At 41.1% G+C, this 24,574-nt stretch overlaps 1 protein-coding gene across 2 annotated transcripts; it reads left to right on the forward strand.

Moving 5' to 3' along the window:
* Window positions 1-4,001: 4,001 nt before the first annotated feature.
* LOC110017405 (C-type lectin domain family 4 member E-like) lies at window positions 4,002-11,589 on the forward strand. 2 transcript variants are annotated; one of them, XM_020713166.2, is made up of 7 exons: window positions 4,002-4,105; window positions 4,189-4,290; window positions 6,247-6,372; window positions 7,324-7,469; window positions 9,344-9,447; window positions 10,727-10,764; window positions 11,471-11,589. In XM_020713166.2, the coding sequence occupies exons 1-7, from the start codon at window positions 4,036-4,038 to the stop codon at window positions 11,542-11,544; spliced, it is 660 nt and encodes a 219-aa protein (XP_020568825.1). In that variant the 5' UTR covers window positions 4,002-4,035; the 3' UTR covers window positions 11,545-11,589. The 2 variants fall into 2 exon arrangements, with proteins under 2 accessions (XP_020568825.1, XP_020568824.1); XM_020713165.2 differs by having other exon boundaries at window positions 10,727-11,589.
* Window positions 11,590-24,574: the final 12,985 nt, after the last annotated feature.

Below are 24,574 nucleotides of genomic sequence, written 5' to 3' on the forward strand. Positions count from 1 at the left end.
CCTGGGTCCAGTCCTGTCCCTTTGCAAGTGTGGGAGCACGCAGTTCACAAATACACTTGACATCTCCGATGATCCGATCAGAGGTTGACCACCCTAACACTGCAACACGGCCACTCGTATAATAAGTTACACAAAGCGGGCTCCCTATTATGTGTCCATATGGATGAGAGTCAGGAACTGGTGGTGGGGGGCCCAAAATGCAGGAGACCAGACATGGAGACAGAAAATAAAAACATTTAATAAACAAACTGAAACAGACAAAACCCAAGGAGATACAAAAAGGTGACACAACTAAGAAGATGACAAGAATGACCTGAAAAACCAGACAGTTAAACAGGCTGAGGACAATTACCTACAATGACAACAGCTGTGGATCATGATGAACCTGGACCAGTGTTACTGAGGGCGACTCAGAACATGACCACAAACCATTAAAACCAAACAAAACCACAGAACACTTACGAGTTGGGGTGAGAATGTGTTGGTCTTTTTGTGTCTCAAGATCCTTAACCTCCTATTGTAACAGTCAAATCTGGTCATCAGCTCTTATTTGTTTGCTCAGCTGCTGGACACTTAACCCTCCTGTTGAGATATGATGTTCCTGGGTCAGTTTGACCCCGTGCATGTTTTAATAACTAAAAAAAATGTCTGAAACCCAAAAATCCTAACAAGCAGTGTGAATATTTCATTACTAACTCCTTTACCAATTATTCTTTCAAAAACTTAGTGAAACGGTGTTCCTTACCTCTAATAGGTAGTGGTTAATTTATTAGATAATTCACTCGTTTTTCTTAAAAATATACATCTTAAAACTTTTTTTTAATTTTTCATTACTGTATTACTTTTGAAAGACTACCATTTAAAAAAACAACAGTTTTACATAACATTGAAACATAATCTTGAAATTTTGTTTTTACTTGCACTGTGAACCAGAAAAAAACAACATCACAATACAACAGACAAGCAATTGCAATATGAAGTTGTATGTGTGTCTGTACATATACACAGCACAAGAGCTACCAGTCATTACACTGTGCTTTGTGCCAATTAATTTTGCACTATTCGCACAGGTCATGCTTGTCTTGACCTAAATCCTGTCTCTGGCTCGACTCACACCCCCGGCCGTCCCCCCAACTCCATCTGAATGAAGCTCGTCTGCTGGACTTTAAATATGTAGTTGTAGGGTTAGATAACTTAATTCTTCTCTATGAGTTCTGGTAAATCGCCTGTCCGTCCTGGGGGAGGATCCCTCCTTCATGTGGGCACCCCTGAGGTTTCTTCGTTTTTTCAGGAATCGGTTTTGTTTTTTAGGAGTTTTTCCTTACCGTGAAAGAGGGTCTAAAGCAGGGGTGTCAAACTCATTTTGGTTCGGGGGCCACATTCAGCCCATCTGATCTCAAATGGGCCGGACCAGTGGCGTAAAGCCAAAATTACAGCTTTGTTGTTTTTTTTTTTACTAGGTTGGAAAAAATGCCTCAACCAACATAGTAGCCTAATCACTTGCGGCCAATGGATCAAAAAAAGTTGGTCTATTCAATTTTATACAGACTAAGTATTTTACATCTGTCACTGAAGCAATCCCGCTAATAAACTCAAGAGGGTCTACAGAAAAAAACGAAACACTGTGCCTAAAATGTAAATGTCCAAACCATCAAAAATTAAACTAAATTAAACCTGCTAACATTTGTGAACATAAGAATTTCACCCTTTCTCTCCTGAAACTTCCCCCAACCATCAATATCAGGATTCAAATCCAGTGCAGCAACACATTTACTTTCATTCAAGTGTGCAAAACACAATGAAATGTCCAAGAGTCTTTTCCTGGATTGATACCTGAATTTTGTGGCAACATCTGCCTTCTTCCTGACCTTTAATGGGGCGCCATCAGTGACAAGACTGACATCATGTGACCAGTTCACTTCAACATCGACTGGCGCAGTAACTTAAGAGCTGATTATGTCATCGGCTGTTGTTGTGTCCATCAACTCAAGAAACTCAGCTGTTACGGTCTCTTTAACATCTCTAATAAATATACACAGCTGTATATATCTGTAATGTCGATGCTTTCATCAACAGTGACCGAAAATGCAATAAATGACTGGATTCCTTCATTTGGCGTCCAAGTCTCCTCAGACATGTTGTATCGGTAATCGTAATCCTTGACAGACTCATGTTGGCAAAGGTCGACTGCTTTTTGGGGCACAAGTTCACCATCTGAAAATGGTTTGGATGTTTGCACCAATATGTTTACAATTAGGTCTCTGTCACTGCTCCGTCACTGATGTCAATGCTGCAGTAAATGCTAACGGTTGTTTTTTCAGTCCAGCTAATAGTTGGTAAATCTTTTCTTAACTGCAAATGGTAAAACTTTTCTTTATGGTGAGTCTCATAGTGGTGCTGAATGTTGTAGTCTTTGAACACTGCGACCTGTTGATGACATACCATGCATGGGTGTTTTGCATTCAGCTTTTTGGAAAAGAAAAAACTCCTCCTGGAAATCTCTTCACTCCACTTCACTTTTTGACAACATTTTGGTCATTAGGTTGTTGCTACTGATCATCCTTATAGCAAGATAACAACGGTAAGGCTCATAGGGAACCAAATTATATCTTACCCAGACGCAGAGCTGTTAGGTTTCACTTTTGGCACATGCAGAGATATGCTGTTTCACCTGTTTTGCTTCTCCTTTGCTCCCCCTAGTGGCGGAATTGCGCATTTCGTTTATTTCTTTAAAAAATCATAACTCACCACAGGAATGGACTAGAAACTTGCTTTCTTTTCTAAACATCCTTATGATTTTTTCTCTTCATGTTTGGGCCGGACTTAACCACCTGGCGGGCCGTATGTTTGACACTCCTGGTCTTATGGAAGGGATGACCGTTTAGTCAGTTTGTTAGTTCAATTCAGTATTTTCCTATTGAATTCTATGTATTCATGATTCTTTTTATTTTATGTTTTACTTTTTCAATTACTGATACGAAGCCCATTGAGACGACTTTTGTTGGGAATTTGGGCTATACAAATAAAATTAAATTTCTCCCCCCTCTAATACACCACACCTACTGGGCCCACAGTCCACCACCCCTTCCCCCAGTCCAACCACCACCCCCTCCCTCCCTGTCGACTGTAACAGCCTGCCAGGTGAAGAAACAGCTGGAGAAACTTAACCAGCACAAAGCGGCCGGCCCGGACGGCGTCAGCCCTCGTACCCTGAGGACCTGTGCCCACCAGCTGTCTGCGGTTCTCCAGCATCTCTTCAACCTGAGCTTCAGACTGGAGAGGGTGCCCCTCCTCTGCAAGACCTCCTGCCTGGTCCCTGTACCCAAGAAGACCTCTTCATCTCACCCCGGGGATTTCCGTCCAGTTGCCCTCACTTCTCACGTGATGAAGGTGCTGGAGAGGCTGGTGTTGGCTCAAGTGAGACCGTTGGTGAGCCCTTATCTGGACGCCCTGCAGTTTGCCTACCGGCCACGTCTGGGGGTGGATGATGCTGTCATCCATCTGCTGCAGCGAACTCACTCACACCTGGATGGTGGTGGAGGCATGGTTAGAATCACCTTCTTTGAATACTCCAGTGCCTTTAACAACATCCGGCCTACTTTACTGGGTGATAAGCTGTGGCTGATGGGTGTCGGTGTGTCCACCGTCTCCTGGATCACTGATTACTTGACAGACAGGCCACAGTTTGTCCGACTGGGCGGCCTCCTGTCTGACGTGGTGATGAGTGGTGTGGGAGCCCATGCTGAAAAAATACTTTTAACTATTTTTCCTATGTTCAAACTTTAAAACGGACATTACATAACAGGAGGGTTAATAGTTAAAAAGTAAAAAAGTAAAAGCTGAACTTTGTAGAAATTCTGTTTTATTCACTCCACTTTCACACATTCACCTCACCCAAGGTTCCTGTCGCAATGCAACTTCTGTCACATGACATTGACTTCCCATCACTTTAATAACCTTAGACAGGAAAAGCTGTTCAGTATACAAGTCAGTCTGTTACACACTTCACACGTTCTTAGAATTTACATCTTTATAATGGAAACCATTTATGAAAATTTTGAATCTAAAGATCCTGTCTGCAAATTTTCTGACTCAAATCCACCAGGTAAGAGTGAACTCATTGATAAAACAAAATGAATTCACTTTATGTTGTCTATTGTGGTTTGAGTTTTAATTCTCCTCCTATAGCTTCCATCAAGTCCAACAGGAGATGCTATCTCGGTGTTATTACTTTCATGGTGATGCTGAGTGTTCTTCTTCTGGCTGGACTCATCATTGTCTGCCTCCTCTGTGAGTATTTAACTCACAATAGACCAAATGTGACAATGAGTTTATTTTTTCTTTTGTATTCAAGTCAGAAATGTATTTTTTTAACCTTTCTTAAATTGTGGCATGTAAGACTGCATGATAATGTAGAGGTTTGCACTTTCATTTCAATGGTTAAGCTCCAGCTGGTCCTTTCTCTGTGGAGTTTGCATGATCTCCATGTGTGTGTGTGGGTTTTCTCCTGGTTCTCCAGCTTTTTCTAACGGCCCTAAAACATGCTTCATAGCTGAATTGGTGACTATAATTTTCTATTAGGTGTGAATATGTGTGAGCCTGTAATGGACTACAATTGGGTGTAACTCACACTCCTCCTAAAGCAGCAGTGATTCGCTCCAGCAACCCTCACAAGTAGGAATAGAAAACAGATGAATGGAAGTTGTAATGTAGAAAACCTGAAACAATCATCCTGCAGTGTTGTATGGGTCTGTCTATGTGATGTTTATTAGTGTCCATACATGTGGATTATTTAATGTTTTTTTTAAAACTTTTTTCATTGTCTTCATTAAATTCTTGTGTTTATACAACAGGGAGCTGTGTAAGCAAAAACATTTGTAGCGTTTTAAAATAAATTTGGACAGTTTAAATTAAAATTGTAAAATAAAAAGCATAAACAGGAAGAGGAGGGATTCATATGTGTCATTTTGCTGAAGCAGTCCAACTGGACAGCTGTGCAACAAGGTCAAAGAATCCAAATTTGGTTATTTTAGGTGAATTATAAATATAATTTTATCTAAAGTCAGCTAAGGTCTTGAATAGGTCTTCATTTTTTCTGCCATTGATGTTCTGACATTGATGTTCTGTTCAGATCCCCTAGCAGAGACTTGAACAAGGGCCTCCTTGCTGTGAGGCAAGAGTGCTAACCACTTCACCACAATGCAGCCCAGATTTAGTTATTTTATCTCATGTACACATTTTTTACGTGCAATTGCAAATAGCAGGCTCATGTTTACTTTTGAAAATCGGAATAAAAATTCATTTAAAAATCTTAAATTTGACACATCGGAACAATCTAGACATGCAAAGGTTGGTAGGAAATTATATAGAAGGGTTTTTTAATACAAAAAACCACAATGAAGATCTACAAATGTGGTAGAAGAAGCAGGAAGGCATATTAGAGATAAAACAGAAGATGACACGATGAAAACATTTTACTATAAGAGAAAGCTAATTATGTTGCTTTATGCTTTTACTTCAGTGCGATCAATATTAGATAACATTTGTAAATGTTTCTAAAGCATTAGTGCTTCATTTGACCCACTTGATCAAAATATTTCGCTGCAGATTCTGGAAAACGTCTTTAACAGGAACTGCTCAAAGATGTTGTAAGACATTTTTATCTGATCATACAAATAAGTCTTCCTCATACAGCAGAGTTAGTCGTGGTGTAACACAGGGCTCTGTGATTGGTCTGATGTGCTTTTGTCTTTACATGCCTGTATTAGGTAACATTATCAGGCAGGACAGCATAAATCACACTTTTTTTCACTATCTGGCAGTTTTGAAACTTCTCTAAAAAGTCTTCAGCTGGTGGAACAAGCTACGTCCACAAGTCGGAAGATCTGTGTTATATTTGACCTTTTAGCTTTTATTGAAGCAGGACCTTAAGAAATCTTTTTAAACTGATACTATGGGCAAACAAAATTTTGTTCAAAGACTCGTGTAAGAAATCAATCTCTAATGATTGAAGAAATATCAGTTCAGAAAAGAATAATTTAACTTGGTTTGTGGTTCATTTTTTTCCATGAAGATCTGTCTTTATGTACCCATTTTTTACAGTCTATGTCTGCAGGTTGGGTAATAATGTTAATATTTTCTGTGCACCTTCAGTCTTTATAGCCTGTTAGCTAACTGCACTTGTTCCACCATCCATTCTGCTTAAGTCACTGATAAAGTTTTTTTTTTGAACTGATTTCATTTCAGATGGTGACTCAGTAAGACATTTGTCAGAAATCTCTGACAGCAAAGACAATTTGATTGAGCATCTGAATGCTGTCATTGAGAGGATGAATTCCAGCCTCATTGAAACAACCAAGAAGCTGATGGACTGTAAGTCTGAAAATCCTGTATTACAAGTGTACATTTGTGAAGATGCAGCTAGACCATGTAGTATTCCTACGAAGCCCCCTGGGGGCCAGTGGTTAAAAAGAAAAAAATCGGATAAACTGTGCGTACCGATTACTAAACCGTGCGCACGGATTAATCAATTGTGCTTTTTCTGTGGGGGGTGCTTTGTTACAGTGACAAACGAGGCTTCGGACCACAGTCTGTTCGCCTGTTCTGTGTGAGCGGGTTGCCGGACTCAGAAGAATCATGTCTCCAATGAGACTTGTATCTTCAGATACAGGCCGGGCTTTGGGACGGGTGGAGCCGGCTTTTGAAGGAACAGTCCTGAGAAAAACTTTTTCATGCAATGTGTTTGCACGCATGATTGCGCAATAGCACAAGCACAATTGATTGATCCGTACGCACGGTTTAGTAAACACGGTTTATACGAATTTTTATTTTTTTAACCACTGGTCCCTGGAATGTTCACATTCCAATGGATTCTCTGTCAGAAAAACGAGTAAACAAAAGAAAAGCCATGATGCCTTCACTGACTTCTTCCTTGAATCATTGATACCTTTCTGGGATGATTACACTCGATTTCAGTTTAATAATAATGCTTTGGCTAAAACCGAAAAGTTCCAGAAATAGTTGCAACAAAAGTACAATCCAAATTTAACTAGAAGTATTCTTTTGTCCAAACACTTCCTTATTGTTGGTGTTAGAGCACAGAACAGCCAGATTCTCACATTGTTGCTGCTGTTGCATAAAAGTATATCTGACATTTGCTGAAACCATTTTTGACACCAATCAGGAGGAACAGAAAGTGAATTTCTATGAATTTCTGCAGAACCTTTCAGATCCAGACGCCGATAGATAATAAGAAACAAAACCTGCTTGTTTTCAATAATGTGTTAATATTTTGTCTTGTTTACAATTTCAAATGTGTTCCAGGGAAAACAGGATGTCCTGAGAAATGGATCAGATTTGGTTCCTCTTGTTACTTCTTCTCTGGAGAGTCAAAGTCCTGGGATGAAGCAAGAGAGTTCTGCAGAACCAAAGAAGCTGATCTGGTGGTGATGAACAGCAAAGAGGAAAATGTACGTTATTGTATTTTTGGTCTGTTTTGGATTACATCAACATTTACAAATCAGCAATAATATTTAAGCATCCATGTGATTGGGTTTAGACAGATTCTTAATGTAATTTAACTTCTGCCAAAGAAAGTGGATTATTCAAAGATATAAAGCCTGGTGTGAATTAGGCCTTACAATGTAAATGTAGTTATGAAGTCAACCAGGATCTCCTTTTTGTTTACCTGAGTATTCTAAACATGTGTGTTAGGTGAATGGTCTAATATACAGCTGGGTCTAGAAGTAAAAATCTATTTAAAAAGAATACGGTAACCTGGTTTCAGGCCAGACCTAATGCCAGCTGAAATGCTAGAGTCTCAATTTTCGCTAGTGAACCTCAATGAATGTCAAATATTTCTAAAATAATATATTTTCAGATTAAATGTGGTTTTTCGACTTTTTTTGGTTTGGTTTCAGTGAGAAGTTTGGTCATCGTACCATTTATTAAAAATAGAGGACAGACAAAATGTGGTAATATGCTGTAATCAGTTTCATTCTAAATTCACTAGCCGCGCTTACATGGGCAAAAGTAATCGGAATGAACGCCTGATCGGAAAGAAAATGCGTCATGTAAACGCGCCGTTCGGAATACTCTGCCCCGATCAGACTCGTTCGGATCAGAATTTCTTTCCGATAGAGATAGGTGGGTTTTACCGATCATTTATCCGATCGTGGAGCATGTAAACGGTCATTCCGATCGTGTGTCACTACTGCTCTGGTCTACGTCATGCATAGACGGTGTTTCGCTGTGAGAAAGCTTTGGAGCGCATACGGGACCGACCAGCTGCTCTGCGGATGCCCCGTGAAAAGCGCCGCTCCGCTCTCGCCCCGATGGCTCTCCCTTCTCTTACACCCCTCATGAGGGAGATGCGGGGCAGGAGCGCTTCGTGCCCCCCGATGCTCACTCGCTCCACTGGCACCCGAGTGAGCAGAGCAGCCGGATTAATAATTTTGTGTCTGGGGGGGGGTGCTTTTTTACTTGTGCCTTTGTTATTTTGTTATGTGTGGGAGAATTCAGACTGCGAGCGGTCTGGGTTAGCGGCTGCAGGACACAGCAGGAACCGTGTTCGAACAGAGCTCAGGCCGCTCACAGAGTGGAGCTAGCGGGGGCGAACAGGCGCTTCATAATATTCATGACATTAATAAAAGCACGTTTGGAAGATCGTCCCGTATTACGGAGCTGCTGCACATGCTGTCTGTCTGTGGCAGCGGTTTGTTTACAACGGGACCTATTTCCTCATCCGGGTGATTTTACACTACTGCGCATACCCAAATGATTCATTCCAACCGAAAGTGTGAGCCATGGGAACGTTTGTTCTAATCGGAAAAAGGTTTTCTGATCCCATGTGCACGGGTGAATTTTAACCCGACCATTGATCCGATCAAGATATTCTGCCCATGTAACCGCGGCTAGTGTCACTCATACAAATGGATCATTCTTAGAAGGCTGATCACAGAACTCCCTCATGTAAGCCTGTAATCTTAGAACAAGAACACTTTTAACCTTTAATACAAAGTTGAAGAAAACAAGCTTGTCTGTAAATTATGTGTGTTGATATCATTTTATTATAGGCAGCTGTTTCAGGATCAAAATACATTTATCTAAAATGCAGAACAAAGCCATATTTTACATGAAATAAATAGTGTTTAGACCTGTAACGCAATTCAGTGTAACAGTAGTTTATTTGATGATCTTTATTTTTTAATGTTTTCGTCTTAAATTTATTTATATTCTAATGTGTTTGAATTATAGCTTTCAGTTAAGTTTTAACTTTTTACAAACATCTCATTTGAAAATATGTTGACAACGTGGTGAACAGCTTATGTTATTTTTTTTGCAGGAATTTATTTCTAAATTGAACAAGCAAAAGTTTTGGATTGGATTGTCTGACAGAGACTTGGAGGGGACCTGGAAATGGGTTGATGGAAGTTCTCTGGATCTGCAGTGAGTGTTCACTCTGGATCAGTGTGTGAATGTGTGTGTGCATGGGTGACTGTGACTGGAAAGCACTTTGGACCTTAAAGGAAGGTCGGTGCCATATTGACTATTTTTTTTGCTCATCCAGATGGGACTGACCTGATGGTTGGTGTGTTGAATTGTCAGCCACATTACTGAGGTTTACATGAGAAGTGTCAGCAGTCTCCAGAGGTCCCCGGTTAGACAGTTCAGGCTCTGGTAAATCCAGTTCAGGTGTTGAGGTGGTATGTACCTGAACTTCCAATCGTAGGAGTTCAAATTGGTGCTGGAGTGCTCTGAATCATTTTTTATGCCGAGCATTTTCTTCCCTTTGCCTGGCATCTCTGACTTCCTGCTGACTCATGTGAGAACGAAAGATAGAGACCAGCCACTCGTCCTCGTTTGGCAGGTTCGTTCTGTTAACTATATCATTTATGAGGATGAATTGCACAACATGCCAATATTGCAGAACATATTTCACTTTTCTTTTTGCAAATATGTGTTCATTTGAATTTCTGTTGTAATTTTCGTTTGATTTTTTTTGTTTCACTGCTGATCGATCAAACGGGTGTTCGTGTAGGCTGTTAATTGTAAGACTTGCTTTGTGAAGTCTTCATGTTATTTATGAGAGGCAGTATTGTCATTTTCACTTTCACGTGTTTCTTCCATCTGCCGACGGTGTCGCCATTTCTCATTTCACCCGTTTTTGTGCGTATGTCTGGGTCAGAGCTTTCGTGAAGGACCGCACATTTTCCCGTCAAGTTTGCTTTTTATAACTATCAGCTATTGCGTAGAGAGTGGCGTACGCCTTCTTTTGTGCGTACGCAACGTTTATAAATGAGGCCCCAGGTTTTCAACACTTGGCTCGTTGCCTGTGCTAAAAAGGTCAACTTAACAAAAATGGAACTGAGAGAATCAGGAACCAAAGCTCAAACCAACTGAACCAAAACTGACCCCCCAACAGCAAACATTAGGGAGATTTTATTCTGGCTGATCAGACCAATGACACAATAGGGAAGACTACGAAAACAAAACATTTAACCTGAATATCAACTAAAGAAATAAATTACTAATCATTTAAATCTTTAACAAACAAAACTGAACTTGCCTCAGACCATGGAGGACAACCCCCTGGATAGGATGTACCATAACTGAAGCGCCTGATGTTAAGAAGTGTGTGTGAGTGTTTGTTTCTATCTTTGACAACCACAAATACTTATTTGACAAAGTTATCTGAATTAAATTCTCTTATTCTCTGACCTGACAGGTTCTGGGCGTCTGGTCAGCCTGATAATCATAAAGGAGGTGAAGACTGTGGACATATGTTAGCATATTTTGAATCTCCGGGACTCTGGAATGATGTTCAATGTAGCTTTGCAATGCAGTGGATCTGTGAAAAAGAAGAAATGCTATTTGTTTGAAAATTCTTTATACATTTATTATTAAGATCTAACCAAGATGGTTTAACTCTTCAAATTACATACAGGGTACAAACTTAAACAAGAAATGTTATTTAATCAGACAGTACAAAAAATCAGCTTCTAACTTTTCCAAGGCAATGAAAAGACATCAGCAGCTCAGAAATGTGAACATTTAACCAACCAAGAATAAATCAGAGCAAGTTAAGTGACCCTTATTTTATTTTTCAAACCATTAGGGGGGCAAACCATGAACCACTTAAAAATGATTGAATTTGTTCAAAAATAGATAATCGACTTTATAATCTGGTATGAATTCTGGCTGTACTTACTGACCTCCAATTCATCTTCTGTAATAAGGAGCAGTGCTCAAAAATGTGTCAAATTGTTGGACTTAAACTATGAAGCTGCACCGCCTGATGGAGCGTTACAGCAACTGTAGTCAGGAGCCAGGCAGAGTGATACGTACCATCCTTCAACTGTTTGAGAATGACTTAATGTTTGAGTTACTCTAATTGATTTTTACTTTACTACTTGCTTACTTTTTACTTTACAGTCTTTTTTAATAGCTTGCTGTTTTTTTTTAACCATAGAGCTACAGTGGGGGAGTAAAGGACCACATGTGGCTCCGGAGCCTCAGGTTGCAGATCCCTGTTTTAGACGATGACTTGCTTCAAGTGTTTTAGTTTGCTGAAATGCCAAATAAATTCCTAGTGGAAACAATAACGTTTTATGGATTCTTTTCTTTTTTTGTGTGTGTAAGCGACACCAGAAAAAAATTCAAAGGTTTCTTCTTCTCTTAATCTCATAAACTCTGTGAGTTTAGGATCAATAATTCACTTCAATGTGCTTTACTAAACACAGGAAGTTCAATGTACACACATATTTGCAGGCTATGTTCCTTTCAAACAACACATTTGTGCTTTAAAATGTCAGGAACTGACATTACATACATTTAATAAATATACCTAAATATGACAGAACCAAGGGAGCAACAAAAGACTGACAAAGCAGATGGCCACAATCAAGTACTGAAAACCAGACTCAAATACACTGAGGACAATAACACACACCAAGACAGCTTTGGATAATTGTCAGCACCTTTTAACTAAATCTGGTGTGACCAACAGAGGGAAAACAGCAAAAAGAACATGACTAGGGCCATCACCAGAACCAAAGCAAAGCACTCAATCCTCACTGTACAGTTCCATTGTTAAGTCCTTAGTTTTGACGCTCCAGTGAACAACAGAGGAAAACCCTGGCTCCCCCTACTGACGGTAAATAGAATAACAAACTGAATGCAAAGTTGCCATCTCTGGCATTAAGGCTTCTACACTCATATAAAAATCTTCTGCTTCTATTAGCCACATGGAAACTAAAACTGTGGATAACGCTTTATTTTACAGTACAGTACTTACAGCATACTTAAATGATATTTACATGGTACTTTAAAATGTCAGGAATTTTTATTATATTTATTAGTTTATTATTTTATTAGTTATATTTATTAGTTATTGTATAACTACTGGATACTTACATGGTACTTTTACTCCTCAAGTAAAACACCCTTATGAAAAGACCCTTCCTAAACTGTACATGGAAACATTACAATTTTTCTTACAAAATCCAATCTTTGTTTTTCAAATTGTCGCTCTAAATAGTACCTGCTTTTCTAACAGCTTTGGCTTTCTTCTCAGAATATATTTAGCATTAAATATTGCCTGATCTGATGAGTCTCCATTTCTGCTGCAACATTCAGATGGTAGGGTCAGAATTTGGTGTCAACAACATGAAAGCATGGATCCATCCTGCCTTGTATCAACAGTTCAGGCTGGTGGTGGTGGTGTAGTGGTGTGGGGGATATTTTCTTGAGACTCTTTGGGCCCCTTAGTCCCACTTGAGCATGGATTCAACACCACAGCCTACTTCAGTATTGTTGCTGAACACGTCCGACCACGGTGTACCATCTTCCAATGGCTACTTCCAGCAGGATAACACAGCATGACATAAAGCTGGAATCATCTCAGACTGGTTTCTTGAACATGACAATGAGTTCACTGGTCTCAACAGGTCACTGCGTTTGTCCTAATGCCCTCTGGAAAACAAAAAAACAAAAAAAATAAAACAAATTTAATTTTTTTTTTAAAAACAGTTTTTTTCCCCGAAAGCTATAACTATGTTAAACTACCGGCTCTCCAGATAAATCGGACACATACCTTTGTGTGTGTGTGTGTATTTATGAATATGTATGTAAATGAATCTGTTTCATTTAGGATTTCATCTTTTCTAAATTCAATATTGACCTACCACCCTGCTGTCAAATGGTTCATGCACATTAGAGCCCTGCGCGGGTCTATTTTCTTCATCCCGCTCCCGCCCGCATCCGCCGAATTTCTGACCAATCCCGCCCGCTCCCGCAACGTATGCGTTACACTCCCGCCCGCACCCGCAATATGTATGTCCACTCCCGCCCGCAACCGCAAAACTCAGAGAATTAATTCCCGCACAGTAATAGAGATGCATTGATTTTGTATCGTCTCCCGTCCCGCAGGAAAAAAACACGTATTTGTATTGATATTATTAAAGAGATTCATGTCCCTCCTCCAGCCTCATCTTTTCATGCATTCCTCTTTTGTGTAATGTGCAACATAATCATTAAATATATTTTCACAAATCCTGTTCGGTAAAAAAGTGTGCGTGTGTCTGCGCGCAGACAGACGGCCTGAAGCGCGCTGAACCAGCTGGTAAAGATGCAGGTCAAAGTCATTTGCAGGAAGAAAAACATTAATGGTTCAACAGAGCTGAAAATCTATGAATTAATTTTTTCCTGACGGAAAAATACTTTTTTTTTTTTTTTTAGCTTCAGCCTTTTCCCGTTTTTGCGCCTCAGTGGGGCATCGGCACGCAGATCTGAACACCATGCGGGTCTCATGATGAACCTCGTTTGAGGTTCTTTTCTGCTTCATCCATTGACATCATGTCCCTGTCAGGAAACCTCTGCTTCTTCCTTATCCCGCGCAGTGTTGCCAGATAGATTGACAGCTCTTTCATCCTTCTGCTGCGCTAGAGCGTCCCGACTAACGTGTTAACCTGCTATGACCGTATTTTGGAATCTCTGTGTAGAATACACTGGGACCGCGGGGAAAATAACTCTAAGCTGCAGAGGATGTGAACAGGTGAACAGGTAGAGAGGAAAAGCAGGTAAAGAGGCGGGGGAGGGGCTTTGGCTTTAAACTCTGTCAGAGAGATGGAAACACGGCGTCAGATTGAGACGCAGCTTTCACTGCGGGAGTTGAAGCAGAGACTTTCTCTGGGATGAATCTATGAACTCAAACATGGAAACATGATTATCAAGCAGAACTCTTTAAAATAATAAACCTGATCTCTCCACATTCTTTGTGTCTACCATGCATTGATGCACACATCGCTCCATATAGCGATCAGACCAGAACTTTAGCTGATAGCTCCGCCCATACGCGACCGCGGTATCAGGCTTTAAAGAACACAATTTCTAAGAGGCGGGGCGGGGCGCTGCACACCCCCAACAACAGGTTAGATGACAGTGGCCATTGGGCGTCTCTACCTGGTGCCTTCAAGTAGCTTCAGTACATAAGACTCCAACAGCCGCACAGCCTAACGTAGTCCGCTATTATATATTCATGAGATATTCATGGCAAAACTGATCCCGCAGAGTTTTTTTTTCGCCACCCGCTCCCGCCTGCAGTACAAATTAAATCGCCCAATCCCGCGAGATTTGCGTTGGGTCCCGCGGGACCCGGCGGGATTATAGTACACATTACAAATATTTTTTTGGAAACATCATTTTTTGACATATTTGGACACATATATTCCCAGTCACAGATTATTGATCCGGGAAAGCCAAACTCGTCGTTTTTCGATGTGCTGAAAATGGAATGGGGCTTTATGGCTTGTGAGAGGTCAAGTAAAACTTGTGCGTAGGTGACGTGTTTGCCTGTGGAAGTTTTCATTCCTCTGCGTTCCCATTTTTTGGCAAAATAAAAAAGTGTGGAGAAAGCGTACTGGCTGTCTGTGTACACTGTAAGGTATTTTCTTTTGGCTAATTCACTTGCTCTGGTTAACGCTATAATTTCAGCTGCTTGTGCTGACATGCTAGGATTGAGCTGAGCTGCTTCAATGATTGTTTTAGGTAACTGGACAACGGCGTAACCATTTTGGTTTTTTCCCATTTCCGTTACTTATTACTTTTGAGTTGTTGATTAAGAGAATTATTTAAATAAACAAACTATTGAAATAGGGCTGGACAAAAATGATGGTACCTCCATAAAAGACTGCGAACTAATTGCCCACGGGGTCATGATTAACTCAGGTATGTCCTTAATTTTACATCACAGCTGTTTTTAAACCCATAATCAATCAGTCTGCCTATTTAAAGGAATACAAATAGTCACATTGCTGTTTGGTGAAAAGGTGTGTACCACACTGAACATGGACAACAGAAAGCGAAACAACTCAAAAGTAATGGCTGATTTTGATTATTTAATTTTAAATAAATTTTAATTTATTGTTATTTTTGAACATTTCAAGTCAGTTCAGTGAGCATTGTGGACTTTTTTTCTTTAAATGAGGGGTACCAACAATTTTGTCCACTGTAGCTAACTGCACTCCTTCCACCATCCATTCTGTGGTCAAGTCACTGATATAGATTTTTTTGGCCTGATTTCATTTCAGATGGTGACTTATTTAGAAATTTGTCACAAACCTCTGACAGCAAAGAAAATCTGACCGAGCATCTGAATTTGCAAGAATCTGCAGCAATGACAGGCTGAATTCCAGCATCATTGAAACAACCAAGAAGCTGATGGACTTTAATCAGAGTGTGAAAATCCTGTAGTAAAAGTCTACTTTGTGAAGATACATTGTTCTCCTGAGGTTGTTCAATTTAAGTAAGTAAGTAAATCTTTATTTATATAGCACTTTTCTATGCCGACATGGGCAGGGACGTGGTTTCTGTCCTGGTCATGAAAATGTATACCAACTGTACTCCCTCTTTTGGAGGAGTTTTGTGACTGTGTTTAGTGAATTTGGAGAAAGCGTTTGACAGCGTCCTCCGTGGTGTCCTGTGGAGGGTGCCCTGGGAGTACTGGGTGTAGGTACCCTTACTGAGGGCTAACTTATGGGGTCCAGATGACCCCACCCTTACATTGACATGTTATCCTACCATGACAAAGGCGGATAAAGGTGGAGATGATTTCATGTAATCCATGGACACCAATGAAGATCACAAACCATTGAAGAAAAGAGGTTCAGTGCACTGTCATGTAAAGTCCAGATGACCCCACTCCCAATGTTAAAGTCCCATGGATAGCACAAGGGATAACCGGAGCATGAGCTTGGTTTGCGTAGCCAGCAGGCAGTCGGAGCAAGTTGGACTCCGGTAAGGCTGCCCTTTATCACTGGTTCTGTTCATAGTCTTTATGGACATCATTTCTTGGAGCAGAAGGGGGCAGAAGGGGTCTGGTTTGGGGAACACAGGATTTCCTATCTGCTCTTTGCGGATGATGTTGTCCTGATAGTTTCATCGAACCTGAATGTCCAGCATGCATTGGGGCGGTTTGCTGCAGAGTGAGATGGAGCTGAGATGAGGGACAGCACCGCTAAGTCCGAGGCCATAGTCTTTGTCCGGAGACAGGTGGTTTGTCCTTTCTAGCTGGGTGGAGGGCTCTTGCCACAAGTAGAGGAGTTTAAGGATCTTGGGGTCTTGTTCACAAGTGAGGGAAGATACGAGCGTGAGAGTGACAGGCAGATTGGAGCAGCATCTGCCGTTATGCACTGTCTGTTGTTGGGAAAAGAGAGCTGAGCCAGAAAGGAAAACTCTCAATTTACCGGTCAACCTTTATTTCAATACTCACCTAGGGTCATGAGCTCTGGGCCATGGCCGAAAGAACCAGCTCCGGAATACAAGCGTCTGAAATGGGCTTCCTCTGTACGGTGGCTGGGTACTCCCTTAGAGACAGGGTGAGAAGCTCGATCACCCGCAGAGAGCTCGGAGTACAACCTCTTCTACACCACATCCGGAGGAGCCAGTTGAGGTAGCTCGGGCATGTGGTCCGGATGTTCCTGGCATGTTCCACTAGGTGGAGGCCCTGGGGAAGACTCAGGACACGCTGGAGAGACTATGTCTGTTGGCTGGCCTGGAAACACCTGGGGTCCCCCCAGAGGAGCTGGACAAAGTGGCCAGGAGAGAGAAGTCTAATATTATTGCAGGCCTGTCTGAAAAACTAAAAAGGATTTTCAAAACAACATAACATCCCAGTTCATCTCAAACCAGTTAATACTCTCAGACACAAACTGGTTAATCCAAAGGACAAAATTCCCAGCTACAAACAGAGTAATGTTGTGTACTCTATCCACTGCAAAGAGAACTGCAATGAACAGTATATAGGAGAAACCAAACAGCTGAAAGAGAGACCAGTTTGGGGAGGGAGTCACTGGCTCCCCAACCCCCAGCTGAGGACAAAGGACTCTTAACGACCCGAAACTATGTAGTCTAAGTTGACAATACCATCCAGTTTCAGGTCTGACTCCTCCCCCATGAGTGCATATATACCAGCTCTTCGACCAGTTTTTCAGAATTGACAAAGCCTCTTGGATAAGAGGTGAAACGTCTTCTAACTTTAAAAACCAAGTGCAGATGACAGCCCCTAAACCTACTACAATGTTAGCCAACATGGTGCACACCAGAAATTAAGTCTTAGGGCAGAGAAAAAACAGATTTAGGGACAAAGAAAACACCTGAAGGACAATCGGCAAGAGCAGAAACATGAGCACAGGACTGCCTAATTTTCGTCCCATTGTCCCACTCAATGAGAGATAGTTGAGCAGAACTAGGAATCACAAAATAAACCATATACTTTTCAATCAAATATGGTTGTTCCACTGAAAGTTTTATTTTCCGCTTTAGTGAAGATAAGTTAGCATTGTACTGTTTGTTGAAAATGGAGGAAGAGAGAATCAAACATGTTTATTGTAAACTCATTGTTACTTTGACAAATTTATCAATCTAAGAATACTGATCACAGTACTGCCCACTGTAAGCCTGTGAGCCACAGGAATCTTTCAATAAAACGTTGATGGAGAGAAGCTTGTTTGTAAAGGATTAATTAGTTTGTTAATATCATCCATATTGTGCTTGTTCTGTCACTTAATATAATAATAGTTTATTTGATTTTCTTTAAATTTTTAAAATAATTTTGTGATATCCTACTTGAATTACAACGTGTTTAAATCATTAGCTTCTATTAAGTTTTACATTTTTAAATGTGTCTTTTTTTGTTTTTTACAAAACATGTTTTGGCTTCTGTTTAAGTCACCTTTCATGCAACACCTACTTTCATTTGTGCATCATAGCTCACACTTTGAGGGAGTTTTGAATTGTGTGATCATCTGATGACAGGATTAAATGGAAAGGCAAAAGAAAAAAACAATTTGGGGCTCAAAACAGAAAAGCTCACTTCCTGCGAGCCGACATAAGGCATGATGTGAGCTCTGATCATCTTGATGATGATGGCTGCCGCTCGTCCAGACGGAGTTTCATGCACTCCCGACCACTGTGACCCAGGACATTGCCAACTTAAGGAAACTGTTCAGAAACTTAGACTGGAGCTCAGAGAAAAATCTGCTCTGATAGAAAAAATTCTATCAGTATCTGCTTCCCAGTCTAAGTACATCCAACAACTACAGCTTTCCATTAACACCAACCGCTCCCTGTCTCAAACCCTTCCATGGTTTGGAGAAATTCCCGCCGAAGCCCATTCCACCGCCACGGAGAGTAACATCATTCAAATTTGTGGCCGTAAAAACAACGGGTGGGAGCGGATGGACGGGGCTCCGAGCACCACCAACACCAGCTCTGCAGGGGAGGCCAGGAGTCCACAGGACCTCCATGAAGACCAGGCCGATGCCGGGCCCAGGGCTCCAGCCCTCTGCTCTACGCCCAAACAGTCGTGGGCTGAGGTGACACGTCGCGGCCGGAGGATCTGTGGGTCCAAACCCAACAATGCCAGCTCGGAAAACCTAAAGCTGACCAACCGCTTTGCCCCGCTGGCTGAAGACCTCACCGCGGCGTCAGCGACCCGAGCGGGCTCACCGGGACCGACATCGGGCGGAACTCCTACCGTGGCATCCGGCTCTGCTGCTGGTCCCAGCCAGGCGACGACTCCCGCTACCACCTCTACGGGTCCAACGGCGTCTGCTGCTTCGGGGCCCGCTTTGCTGGAGTCTGACCAACTCGCGCTTCTTCCTGGAGCCGTGACACTGGCCCAGCCGCCCGGATCCTCCGCTGTTTCGCTGGTGCCCGGCACGAGAGGGAAACGCCGCCGTCTGCTGAAAGAGGCGGTGGCCCGACGCTCAGACGAGCTTCCCCGGGGCTCGCGCGCCGCATCCTGCGTTTCACCGGCTTCAGGGGATCCACTCTCCACAAGAAAAACAGGTCTTCATGCTGGATTACTGTCTGCCCGGAAACACCGCTCTGGAGCTCCCAACTCTCCACCTGAGCCCCCTTCAGCGGAGGCCGCTGCTCATCACCCCGCTGGGAGACCCGGACCTGTGCAGCAGCCCGTGCTCATCGTGGGAGACTCCGTTGTCCGGCATGTCCGGGTCAGAAGGTGCCACACACACTCACTCTCTGGAGCGGTCGTCAATGACATTAAAAACTCTGCTCACCAACTTTCTGTCAAACACCCCTCTGCGAAGACTTTCATCATACATGCAGGCACCAACAACATGAAACTGCAGCAATCAGAGACTCTGAAAATGGACTTCATCCACCTGATTCACACCATCCAACAGTTAAACATAAACTGCATTATATCTGGACCACTACCTGCACCCCGTTATGGAGACATCATGTTCTCACGCGTCCGTCAGCTTCACATTTGGTTAAAAACATACTGTCATTCCATAAACATTTCATACGTTGATAACTTCACAACCTTTTACAATAGACCATACCTCTTTAAATCAGATGGTTTACACCCCAACAATAGTGGTTCCCGTCTTCTCAGCATGAACATTGATCTCACCCTCCGTTCTTTCAAAACCATATCCAGCTGACGGTTGAACCAGGACATCCACACCCCTGACTCATCATTCTCTGCCATACAGCATCACATACCAGTCCGCATCACCAATAGACATTCAAATCATTTGCATTCATATCCACGTGCATCGCATGTTACATGTCTCCGACCAATTCACACATCAGTCACAAAACCCATGACATGCACACATCAGATTTTACCCACAACCATGAAGATGGCTCTTTTAAATGTCAGATCACTTTTAAATAAGTCTTTTATCATTAATGATCTGATTTTAGACCATGATTTAACCTGTTTGTTTTTAACTGAAACCTGGCTTGGCTCTGATGCACCAGCTATTCTCACTGAGGCTTCTCCACCTAATTTTAACTTTTTATTTTCAATCAGGGGAGGAAAGAAAGGTGGAGGTACAGCATCGATTGCTCTTAAAACAATATCATCTGAAAATGTTTTAATTAGTAAATATTGTTCATTTGAGCATCATGCTTTTCTGTTTGCAGACCCACATGTTCTAACTGTCACAGTATACAGACCACCAACCCCTCCTTCCTGTTTTATCGAGGAATTTTCTGAATTTTTATCATCTCTTCATATTAGGTACAATAGGATTTTAATTACTGGTGATTTTAATTTGCATGTTGATAATTATGATGATATCTATGCCTGTGAGTTTTTAAATCTTCTAAACAGCATGGATTTTCAGCAGCATGTCACACAGCCAACTCACAACAGGGGACACACCCTGGACCTTGTCATTACCTATGGTCTGTCCACTGGGGTGTCCTCTGTTGTTGATTTGGCCATATCAGACCATTATTGTGTGTTTTTTGGTGTCACCAGTGAAATCCAGCAGGAAGCCTCAGTGAGAACTGTGAGGAAGCGGTATTTAACTCCTGAAGTGGCTGCAAGTTTTATTGATGTTTTTAAGCAAACTCCTGCTCAGATTTTACCTGCACCCTGTGATTTTATTGTTGATCATTTTAATAACAGACTTCAGTCTTCCATAGATGCAGTGGCTCCATTCAAAACGAAAACAATAAGAGCCACTCCTAAAATGCCATGGAAGACTGACGACATTAAGGGTCTGAAGCAGAACTGCAGGAGAGCAGAGAGGAAATACCGTAAGACGAATTTAATCATTCATAAAGACATTTTAAAACAACAACTCAAAATCTACAATAACTCAGTTGAACGGGCCAGAACCTCTTATTTTTCAAAAATCATTTCAGAAAATAAAAACAACCCCAAATTTCTTTTTAAAACAATTGATATTTTAATAAACAAAGACTTCAACAAGTCCTCCATGCCATCATCTAATGCTGCATGTGAGGACTTTGCAGACCACTTCATGGGTAAAATCAAAGCTATAAGATCAAACATGTCATCTATGCAATACACTGATCTTACCAGACCTCCAGCATTGTTTTTACCAGAAGAAACACTGGGGAGTTTTGTCCTGGTTGATGCGGAGATGCTTGGTCGAGTTTTATCCCAAGTAAACACTACAACCTGCCTTTTAGATCCCATTCCCACTTCACTTTTTAAAACATTTTATGGATTCTTTGAGTCAGAGCTTTTAAATGTAGTAAACTGCTCTCTTCAGACGGGGGTCTTCCCCTCTGCCTGTAAGACGGCGGTGGTGAGGCCCCTTCTGAAGAAGAGTCAATTAGATCCAAAAAATCTGGATAACTATAGACCCGTATCAAACCTACCATTTTTAAGTAAAATAATAGAAAAAAGTGTCGCTACTCAACTGCATGAGTTTTTAAATGCCCAAAAAATTTTAGAAAAATATCAGTCTGGTTTTAGGAAAAACCACAGTACAGAGACGGCTCTTTTAAAGATCGTTAATGATCTTAGATTAAACTACGACTCACAGAAACTTTCTGTTCTGGTGCTACTGGATCTTAGTGCCGCTTTTGATACAATAGATCACCAGATTTTATTAGACAGACTTAGGAGTCTAGTGGGCCTCTCTGGGAATGTTCTTAAGTGGTTTTACTCTTACCTTACAGATCGACACTTTTATGTAAGTATGGATACGTGCTCTTCAAGAATCCACGAAATAAGTTGTGGGGTTCCCCAAGGGTCGATTTTAGGGCCAATACTTTTTAATTTGTATATGTTGCCTCTTGGGGAGGTCATCAGGAGACACGGCGTTGACTTTCACAGCTATGCTGATGATACACAGCTTTACATCGCCGTGTCTCCTGATGACCTTGAACCGGTTAACACTCTTTTAAACTGCATTTTAGATATAAAGTTGTGGATGGCAGAAAACTTCTTACAGCTCAACCAGGACAAAACTGAAGTTCTAATCATCAGTTCTGAAGACAAGAGAGAGATGATTTTACCACATCTTCATAATTTTAAACCTTCTCAATGTGTGAGAAACCTGGGCGTACTTTTTGACTCTGAGCTAAATTTTATCCCACACATTAAAAATGTCGTCAAGACAGGATTTTATCATCTTAAAAACATTGCCAGAGTCCGCCCGTTCCTCTCTCTTGCCAGCACAGAAGTGCTAATGCATGCTTTTATTTTCAGTCGTTTAGATTACTGTAATGCCCTGCTCTCTGGTTTACCCAAAAAGTCTATTTCAAATCTACAGCTATTGCAGAACTCAGCGGCACGAGTTCTGACGAGGACCAGGGGGCGGAAACACATTACACCGATTTTAAAGTCGCTGCATTGGCTCCCTGTGCGTTTCAGGATTGATTTTAAAGTTCTTTTAATGGTTTATAAGTGTTTTTATGGTCTTGGGCCTTCTTATTTAAATGATATTCTTTTAAAATATGAGCCCTCGCGGACCCTGAGGTCCTCCGGTGCTGGCCTCTTAGTTGTTCCTAAAGTGAGGACCAAAACTTATGGTGAGGCTTCGTTCTGCCATTACGGTCCTCGCCTGTGGAACGGCTTGCCGGAGGGCCTCAGGGCCGCAGAGACTGTAGAGGTTTTTAAGAAGAGGCTCAAGACCCACCTTTTTAATTTAGCTTTTAGTTGATTTTAACTGCTAATTTATTCTATTAGTTTTATTATAGGCTATATTCTATACTATATTTCATTTCATTTTATGCATCTTATTCTCAGTTTTTTTTATATTTATTTATTTATTTATTTTTTATTTATTTATTTTTTTATTTTTTTATTTTATTTATTTATTATTATTTATATATATATATTTTTAATAAATCTTATAATTTTAGTATCTTATTGTGATTTTAGCCCCAGTGTTTCTTGTGGGAGTCTTTTCTGCCAGGGTTGCCGGCTTGCCCGGTGGCTGTTGTTGCAGTTCTTGCCTTTGCTGGGGCGGCTGGGGTTTAATTTTGCAGCCTCACGGCTGTGAAGTGGACCCTGGTGTTGTCCCGGTCTGGGTTGGCGCTGTGGCGATGCTCCCGTGGCCGGGCTGGCTCCTGGTATGAAGAGATTCCCAAATGCCGTTTCCTCGCAGCAGAGCCGAGCCTTGTTTGTTTGTTTGTTTGTTTGTTTGTTTGCTTGCTTGTTTGCTTGCTTGCTTTTTTATTTATTTATTCATTTATTTATTTATTTATTTTAACTTGCATTGGTAGTCAACATTCATTGTCGTGGGTCATGTGCTTTAATGGAGGGGAGTGGGAAGGGTGTAGGGTGGGTTGGGTTTTTACTGTAATGTTGTGTGTTTTTTGTTTCTAATGTTAAAGCGCTTCGAGCTGCATGAAATGCATGATAAGCGCTATTTTATAAATAAAGTTTGATTTTATAAATAAAGTTTGACTCTGAGTGATTGGCGTAAGAATGAGGAGTGTTTTAACCGGGACTTGGAGACGTGGACGACCGGAGCTCCTCTGTGGTTTGGTCCACACAAACCCTCAAACTACAAAAACAGAGTCGTCGATGTTTGCATCTTCTGCAGCAGACAGATTGTTTGACTCTATTTGATCTCTAATGTCAGCAAAGCCGCGCGGATATCGCTGAAATATGTAATCTCTTTGACTGGTACACCGCTGAGCGGGTATCGAGGAATATGAGTCGATTTCCATGGATGAGCCAATGAGCGTTTAGATCCCGCCCACTTTCACTGATTGACAGACAGACCCATTCTCCTGAAAAAGCTCTTCATGAAATAAATAAGCCATTGTGAAAAAAAGCAACATGAAATAAAAACAAAGCTACTTTGGAAAATATTGATTTTGAAATACGAGCTTCTGAAAAAAGACAGAATTATAATAATATTCAACATGATTAAAAATGAATATTTTAAAATGATGTTTTAAAATAATGAACAGGTTTTTAAAGCAAAATGAAATATATTGAATAATATAAAGGCTAATTTAAAATCTGTGTGTAGGTTTTTCACAATTTCATGATCTTTTTATATATTTATGAGAGATGTATTGGTTTATTGTGTATTTGCATGAGGTCATATTTATTTATTTAATTAAATATTTATTTATTCAATTATGATCAGTTTAGGACTCCATAGGCGGGCGGCCATGTCGCGCACTTAAGAACGAATACAATGGGAATTAATAATTAGAACGCAGTAAATTTGTCATATTTCCTCGCGAGACGGAAACTTCTGTTGTAGAATGAGGATGTGTCCTTCTGAAAGCCCGCGCCTGCGTGTGTAAAGGGAGCCAC

Source organism: Oryzias latipes, chromosome 21 (assembly GCF_002234675.1).
Source record: "Oryzias latipes chromosome 21, ASM223467v1".
Taxonomy (NCBI): domain Eukaryota; kingdom Metazoa; phylum Chordata; class Actinopteri; order Beloniformes; family Adrianichthyidae; genus Oryzias; species Oryzias latipes.

Excerpts from the sequence above, each read along its gene's own strand:
- LOC110017405 (XM_020713165.2), top strand. The coding sequence starts at position 4,036 with ATGGAAACCATTTATGAAAATTTTGAATCTAAAGATCCTGTCTGCAAA. Across the intron at positions 4,291-6,246 it reads CATCATTGTCTGCCTCCTCT|ATGGTGACTCAGTAAGACAT; the intron begins GTGAGTATTTAA and ends ATTTCATTTCAG. Across the intron at positions 6,373-7,323 it reads AACCAAGAAGCTGATGGACT|GGAAAACAGGATGTCCTGAG; the intron begins GTAAGTCTGAAA and ends AATGTGTTCCAG.